This window comes from Pelophylax lessonae, assembly GCF_965119305.1.
Source record: "Pelophylax lessonae genome assembly, chromosome: 4".
NCBI lineage: Eukaryota > Metazoa > Chordata > Amphibia > Anura > Ranidae > Pelophylax > Pelophylax lessonae.
This window is the reverse complement of record NC_138771.1, coordinates 493711784-493720337: the sequence shown is the minus strand read 5'-3', so window position 1 is coordinate 493720337 and position 8554 is coordinate 493711784. Positions and strand designations below refer to the sequence as shown.

The 8554-nt window shown below is 44.7% G+C and overlaps 1 protein-coding gene across 1 annotated transcript in view; it reads right to left on the bottom strand.

Annotated features, from left to right (window-relative positions):
- Positions 1-815: 815 nt before the first annotated feature.
- PEX26 (peroxisomal biogenesis factor 26) overlaps positions 816-8554 on the bottom strand; it is a 63908-nt gene continuing 56169 nt past the window's right edge. Inside the window, exon 5 of the mRNA XM_082256532.1 lies at positions 816-988. Coding sequence (XP_082112658.1) covers positions 948-988 — 41 coding nt within the window. The 3' untranslated portion in view covers positions 816-947. The remainder of the gene's footprint in view (positions 989-8554) is intronic.

The window sequence follows — 8554 nt, the reverse complement described above, 5'->3', positions numbered from 1 at the left end:
TGACATAGGATGTTTTAAATATCGGCCCATACCTATATGCGATGGCCAAAATATCGGTATTGGTATCAGCAATGAAAAAACGATATCGGTCGATCCCTACTTTAAAGTACCCTTCTGCTCCTGTTTAGGAACTTTAAAGCGGTTGTAAACCCAAAGTTCAAAAAAAAAAAAAAACCCTGCAAGACAAAGGCATAATGAGCTAGTATGCATCGCATACTAGCTCATTATGTATTACTTACCTTAGAACGAACCCCCGACACGGACCCCTGGACTTCGCTGCGGGCGCTGCCATGATCCCTCGCCGTCTCTTCCGGGTTCGGCAGCTCCGGCGCGGTGATTGGCTGGAAGAGACGGCTCCGGCGCGATGATTGGCCGGAGCCGCGATGACGTCATTCCCGCGCATGCGCGCGGGAGTGATTTTCCGGCAAGCTCCCGGCAAATAGATTGAAGGTCCCCCCGGACCTTCAGAGCGCATGCGCCGCTCGCGCGAGCGGCTGCATGCACTGTAAAATGCCGGTTTAGGAGATATTATTTGTACCTACAGGTAAGCCTTATTATAGGCTTACCTGTAGGTAAAAGTGTAAAAAAGCGGGATACTACCGCTTTAAACACAGACCTTAAAGTGGACTTTTCAGTATTTACAAGTCTGCAGCAATGTATTCCTGACATGACGCAATATACAACAGTTTCATTTCTCTGAAAAGCTCCACCTTTCATCACAAGTCTGTTGCAGACAGGAGGACACATTTTCTCAGTCCCCCCCAGGGGTGAGAGTACAACATTGTAACTTTATAGCAAGTCACAAGGTGAGAGGCTGATCTGTGTTTGACATTTGTGAACACTACCAAGGACTGAACAGGAACTAGGATTTACATGATTGTGTCATCTGTGATGCCTGATCAAACATGGCTCTGTCCTTCTGGAGAGAAAAGCAGATGCAGGCATTGTCAGGGGGAGCACTGTGATCTCTGTGAGAGGTAATACATACCTGGAAGTGTTACAATGACACATTCATGAAAATGTTGCCATTATCATAACAAATATATTGAAAGACCTGTTCTCTTTAATGAGATAAATACATTTCATTTGGAACAAGCTGTGAGCGTGCTTTCAGCAAGTTTCTGGCATGGATTACCAGGTATAATTGTGGCAGGTTAATTGTTCGGAAGACACAGCTAACACCTCCCATGTGTTCTACATTCTGTGCTATGCTCATGTTCTGTCCTGTATGGACTCCTTCACACAGGCAAGCTATAATAACGATATTACCAAAAGAAATGGGACGCCTGCCTTTACATGAACTCTAATGGCACCCCAGTCCGAAGCCTCGTACACACGATCAGATTATCGGACGAATATTTGTCCCTTTTGTGTTGCATGCTAGTCTCATAATAAAAGTAAAAAGGTTACTCAAAATACGAAAATTCTCATACGACAGAATACAACTTCAGAAGTGATGTCATGTGTTGAATTGTTTGTATGTGTTCTCTAGTTTCCGAGCATGCCTAGTCTTGCTCTTACAATTTTTCCGGATTAAAACTGCACTAATTAAATGAAAAACGGACGTTGTGAAAACATTCAGTTTCTGTCGTCCGTAAATTCGGAATTGGCTGGTGAAAGCATTATACTAACGATCAGGTAATCGGCTGATTATTCGGCGTACAAAATTTTACTTTCAATTTTCTTATCGTGTGTACGGGCCTTGAGTTGGCCTACACTTTGCAGCTATAACAGCTTTAACTATTCTGGGAAGGCTGTCCTTGGGATTTAGGAGTGTGTCTATGGGAATGTTTGACCATTCTTCCAGAAGCGCATTTGTGAGGTCAGGCACTGATGTTTGAGGAGAAGGCCTGGCTTGCAGTCTTCCCCTCAAATTCATCCCAACAGCGTTCTGTTGGGTTGAGGATAGGACTCTGTGCAGGCCAGTGAAGTTCCTCCACCCCAAACTCGCTCATCCGTGTCTTTATGGTCCTTGCTTTGTGCAGTGGTGCGCAGCCATGTTGGAACAGGAAGGGGCCATCCCGAACTGTTCCCACAGAGTTGGGAGCATAAAATTGTTCAAAATGTCTTGGTATGCTGACGCCTTAGGAGTTCCCTTCACTGGAACTAAAGGGGCCAAGCCCAACCCCTGAAAAACAACCCCAAACCATAATCCCCCCTCCACCAAATGATATGGACCAATTCACAAAGGAAGGTCCATAAAGACAAGGATGAGTGAGTTTGGGGTGGAGGAACTTGACTGGCCTGCACAGAGTCCTGACCTCACCCCGATAGAACACCTTTGGGATGAATTAGAGCGGAGACTGCAAACCAGGCCTTCTTGTCCACATCAGTGCCTGACCTCACAAAAGCACTTCTGGAAGAATGGTCAACCATTCCCATAGACAAACGCTTAAACCTTGTGGACAGTCTTCCCAGAAGAGTTGAAGCTATTATAGCTGAAAAGGGTGGGGCAACTCAATAATGGACCCTACAGACAAAGCAGCAGCGGCCGGTCCATAAGAGGCGCCTCCCCCCTAATTTCCATGTGGAGCTCCAGACTCATAGGTTTCTATGAGTTTTTTTTTTTGTTTTTTTTTTTATAGCGCAAAAAAATAAAAATCGCACAGATCGTTGCACGACCAATTGTCAGTTAAAGTAACGCAGTGCCGAATCGCAAAAAAAATGGCCTGGTCATTAACCTCCCTGGCGGTATAATTGTTTCCGATTTTAGGTGCTGAAAGCGGTACCATTATTTTGCTAGTAATTCTTAAGGACGAGCAGCCCGAAACAACTATTTACATATGATTTTTTTTTTACTGTGCGTTCTTCTTTATAACATCTCGGGTATGATAAAGTTTGAAACACAAAATCATAAATTATAATATAATAAATAACTATAAATAAGTTAAAGTACATATATATATATATATATATATATATATATATATATATATACATACGTATGTATGTATGTATACACATACATACATATATATATACATACGTATGTATGTATACACATATATATATATATATATATATATATATATATACGCAGTAAAACTGCAGTAAAGGTCACTGGGGGCAAACTAATGTCAATTTATTTTATTTTGTAATGTAATCCAATAGTATTACAATATATCAGTGTGTTTTACTATTTGAATTTGCCGCCGGTTCCACCCCCCTGCGAGCGTCATGTCGCAGGAGAAGGAAGCCGGGGCACAGAGCATTAGACGGAAGATCCGGCCGCCGTATGCTGCAGGGACACATCGCGGGATCCCGGGGACAAGGTAAGTAACCTCTACCAGGATCCAGCGATGCTCCCTGGCGGTACCCCGAGTGTGGCTCGGGGTTACCACTAATGGCACTAAAATTTCACCCCGAGCCACACTCGGGAATACCGCTAACGAGGTTAAGGGGGTAAATCCTTCCGGTCCAGAAGTAGTTAATTTATCTGTGTTTGGAAAAAATAGAAATCTGTACATCCAAGGACTGATTGGATACTCTGAACACATCAGAAGCATGTAAAGGATTATTCACACCACTGTACCCGCCTTATGGTGTGAATAACGCATGCATTTGTGTGCATTGTGGGTGTTATTTTCTTTTTTTTATCTAAGACTTCATTTAACTCAATGCACAATAGCGCGCTGTGACACACACCAATGCGGTGTGAATGAGGCACATAGACATTGAGCCTGTGCTAATCAACTCGGATCAAAGCAGCTCAGCACACCTTATGTTAATGTGCATTTAAACACAGATGAAAACGATCTGGGAAATATAAAGTTTGCTTCTATTTCTCACACCAATTTTCTCTGCATTTAAATATAACTAAAAAAAAACAAAGCATGGCTATAGCACAGAACATCCAGCCACTCCCTGCTCTGGAAAGGCCCTATTGGGACAGAAAGGGTGATCATTAAAGAGTGAAGCAGAGAGTTTGGGGTTTTTCAGTTGGGGTTTTTGTTTTTATGTTATGAAATACGTTTCCTGCCAAGATAAAAGACAACAGACTCTGCAGTTTTACTAAACACACAACAGTAAAATCAGTCTGTAAATGCAGTGAAGCATGCTTGTTGTACATTGTGCATTATGTAAAAAGGCTGTTTGATCCTGTCCTGTCCGATTCTCCCCTTCTTCCACTGTCCCCAATTCATCTCCTGACAGTACAGAGCCTTTGGAGTCATTTTGCACATGCTCAGTTTGGCGTGTATTGCTAGAGAATGTTTTTTTCTTGAGAGGGTGCATGTGATCATGGGCAATCAGCACTGTCCAGACAGAGGGTCCTGCAGCCTCATAGGACAGTCAGAGTAGAATGAAATCTCCTCCTACAAGCTTTACTAGACACTGATAGAATTCATAAGATTGCTATATACTGCTAATGAGGAAAGGTATGTAGCAGTTTATATTTACTAAAATAATTTCCTCCCCGTGTTCTGTGTACTGCGGGAGACCAGATATAGTGAATGCAACGTCCTGGGTTTAGTAATACTTTAATGTACTGTTTGATTGGCCAACAGAGGCTTAACCACTTTGCCTTCAGGGCAATGTTTTAATTTTTTACCCACAATAAAATTAGTATTTTTGTTGCTAGAAAATGATTTAGCAAAACATGGGGGGGGGGGTTTCCTGCTAGATGTTGCAGGCTTTACACCCAGGCGGCTTCCGGCGGATCTTTGTGTCCCCTTTAGACTTGTGGCGGGACATGGCAGTTATTCCCTCTTCCCCTGTCTCTCCCCGGGCTCCTAGTGAGGACGGGTGACAGGGGAGAGTATATTACACGTCCCGCCATTACTGCGCATGCGCAATGTATTCGCTCATGCGCGGTAGCACCTTTTGTATGACGATCTCCGGCGTCTAGCTGGAGATGTCAGCAAAAAGTGTAGGAGAGAGGAGCATAGTTAGAGCGGCTGCCGTTTTGGCGCCAAACTAACTGTTTAAACAGCCCTGAGTCTGCAATCACAGCAGAACTGCTGTGAGAACAGACAGAAGGGCTTAAGGGAAGGACAAATATATAGGCTTTTTGTGATGGAACAGGGGGGTCTTATTGTAGGACCCCCATGCATGTGACATGTGTGACTATACATACTCTTCCCTCCCCCATAAGTTTTGGATAATTTAGGGGCGTACCAACAGACTCCAAGGGTCGCTAATACTGTCTCCCTATAAGAACAGTCTGAGACACAGCAGATTCTCCTGACCTCTAGGATACCCAGGAGAGGTATGTTTCGCATTTAGTTGTTTTTTTTTTTGTTTTTTCTGTTTTCAGTTATTTAACGAATAGTATATTATTATATGGTTTTATTTATCAATTTTTTAGGGTACTGATGAGGGTCCCATATGGGCCATTGATCGAGGGTACCAATTATATGTGCTGCCTGGACATGCGCTCCCGCTCTTCCCTGCGCCTTTTTGACTACAGTGGAGTGTTTATATAGAGACCCCTTTTATCCTCTTTTGCAATCTACCCTGTATTGGGGGGAAACAATCAGGGTCGGTGCTTCCACTAGGCAAACTAGGCAGCCGCCTAGGGCGCATTGCCACCTAGGGGCGCAACCAGGAGTCGGCACTCTCTCTCCATCATGAATGATTATTGTGCGCTGAGGGGAGGGGTGGTGGGAGAGGAAGAAGGGACAGAGGAAGATGCCAGGTGTCTTGGGCAGTGGCAGAACTACCAGGCCCTGGCTTTCCACCACTGTTGGAGGGGCCCCAAGAGGCAGGAAGGGAGCCCACCAGAGTGCTGTCTGCATGATGATTCTCTTTGGCTGGAGCTGAGTGGCCTTAACCCTAGGCAGGAAGTGACTCTCTGCACTGAGCTGGTAGGCAGCCGTTCATTTCCCTGGGTTGGTATTAAGCAGGGAGCGGAAGAGAGCTGAACATGAGCCGAAGCTCAGCACTGGAGGGCGGAACCTTTACTGGGGCAGAAGCGATGAGGCACCAGAATGGTCTGAGGAGCTTGGTGATGAAGGACATGCGGAGCTCTCTGACTGCTGCTTTTACCTCCACCAGGAGCCGGTTGGGGCTGTGGTGAGCACTGTGGTCCAGGAGAGGAGTGTCTTGGGAGAAGGAATCAGCAGGCTCACTGTGAAGGAGGGCAGAGTGCGGGCCACTCTCTTCATAACGCCCAGTGAGTGTCCCCAGAACAGGGCATCGGGGTCCCTGGGTGTTATATGGAGCATCCCTGGTATGAAAGGGAATCGGGGTCACCAGGTGTGCCATGGGGAATCGGAGTCACCATGTGTGACATGGTGGATAGGGGTCACCGGGTGTGCCATGAGGAATTGGGGGTCCCTGGGTGTGCTATGGGGGATTAGGGTCCGCAAGTGTGACATGGAGGAACATCAGGGTCCCCAGGTGTGACATGAAGGAACATGAGGGTCTGACATAGAGGAACATTGGGGTCACTGAGTATGACAGCATGACATGGAAGGAACACGAGGGTCCCTGGGTGTGACATAGAGGAACAACAGCATCAGTGGGTATGACAGCATGACATGGAGGAATATTGGGGTCCCAGGGTGTGACATGAAAAAACATCAAAGTCTCTGGGTGTAACATGGAGGGACATTAGGGTCCCCGGGTGTGACATGGAGGAATATGGGGGTCACTAGGTATGAAAGCATAATATGGAGAAACCATCAGATCAGGGCCACTGAGTATAACATAGAGGAGTTTTTAATCCCTTCCCTTTTTTTTTTTTTTTTTTTTTGGGGGGGGGGGGCGCAAGTAGCTGGTCTTGCCTAGGGCATAAAATAGTCTAGCACCGGCCCTGGAAACAATATCATATATTCTCTATAACAAGTTCTGGGACAACTGTGAATTGGTCTCATATACTGGCGATCCAGCTTCAAAAATTGATTACAAGTGGTCTTTGCCCATTTTCAATATGGGACCATGTCTGATTTGTAAGTATTATGACATTTGGATTATATATGATTAATGCATTTTGATTTGGTTATGTTTGCAACATATGTTATTTATATGGCTTATCTCTCTCGAGAGTATGCCTTAAGTTGATTGGTATTTTCTTTGCTTAGTATTATATTTGTTTTTTCTTTCTTTTCATTGTTTAGTATATTGACATTGTGAATCCTCTACACCCATCTTTCCCTGAAGAAGCCTTATAGGCGAAATGCATTGGATACCCTAACCTTGCGCCATTGTAGGGCATTTTCTTTGTGCACCTGTGTGGGGCTTGGTGGGTCAGGGTGTAATTAAGAGGTCTACACATGTTTTTTGTCATGTCTCTACTGTACTATAGTTGTATGGTATTTTATCAGCATTGTATTGAATAAAATATATTTTTTTACCTACCAATTGGTGAGTTTTGTCTCTCCAGCACCGATATAGCCCTTTTTCTCTGGCTATGCTATCTTAAGGGAGATGGTGCAGGACCAGATTGACTGGACATATTTTTTCTGTTTCATCCCCAAACATTATATATTTTCTAAAAGCAGAGTCCCAGGAGAATAAAATGGTGGCAGTTCCAATTTTTTATATTTCACAATATTTGCGGAGTGGTTTGTTTAATTTATATTTCTATTACAAGGGGGTTAACAAGCCCCCCTATGTGACTGCATGGGCAGGTGACAGGTACTCTTCATGAACACATCAAGAACATTTAGACCCTCAATGTGTCCTCTGTATTCCAGTGCAGCTAATAAAGCACAGATCATGCTTGATTAGCTCCCCCTTCTCCCCCCTGTCTGGTAATTTTAAAATGGACATTTTAAAATGGACTGAAGATGTGAAGTGGTTAAGGCCTCATGCACAGAGACATTTATTTAAAGGATAATTACAGCCCAAGCTTGTTTGGCTGTATTTCCCCTGTAGATCACAGAAGTGCAGATCGTTTTGCACTCCTGTGACTTGTTTTCAGCAGACAGCGGGCTGAAACCTGCTGTCGGCTGACGTGACAGAGCCAGTACAGGCTAGGGAAAGATTGTGACCAAATGGTCGGGATCGGCTCACATGCCTGGACCGTCACCCAGCTCAGGCTCTCAGCGAGCCACAGCGAGCCTGAGATGGCTGCTCCTGTCCCCTCCACAGCCCAGAACTCCAGTAAGCGAGGGGGGGGGGGGGAGTGCAGAGAAGAGAACGGGTGACTGACAGTCACCAGCTCTCTGCTTAGGGAGCTCTGAAAACCGAGTAATCGCTGGTGTTTGATCGCTCGGTTCTCAGTGTTAGAGCCAGCGGGAGACAGATGCAGCATTGGACTGATGCTGCATTCACCTAGGTCAGTATAATTCACAAAACAAAAACAAAATACCATACTTCTCTTTTACCTCTTCTAGAAGCCTTGTCTCCTGGCAGCAGCGTTTTTTCAGAAAAAATGCTTGACGCTTGTAAACCTGTCTAAAGCTTTTTTAAGCTTTTAGGAGCTTTCACAGGCATCAAGCTCCTGGGCATTAATTTATTTAATTGGCCAGAACAAATAATTTATTCTGGCCATTGAAATTAATCAATGCTCAAGCACTAAATGCACCTATTATTTAGGCTCTTTTAGGAGCATGTAGCAGCTTTTAGCAGCTTCTAGTAGCGTCCAGCGGTTTTTCTGCCCAAACTCTGC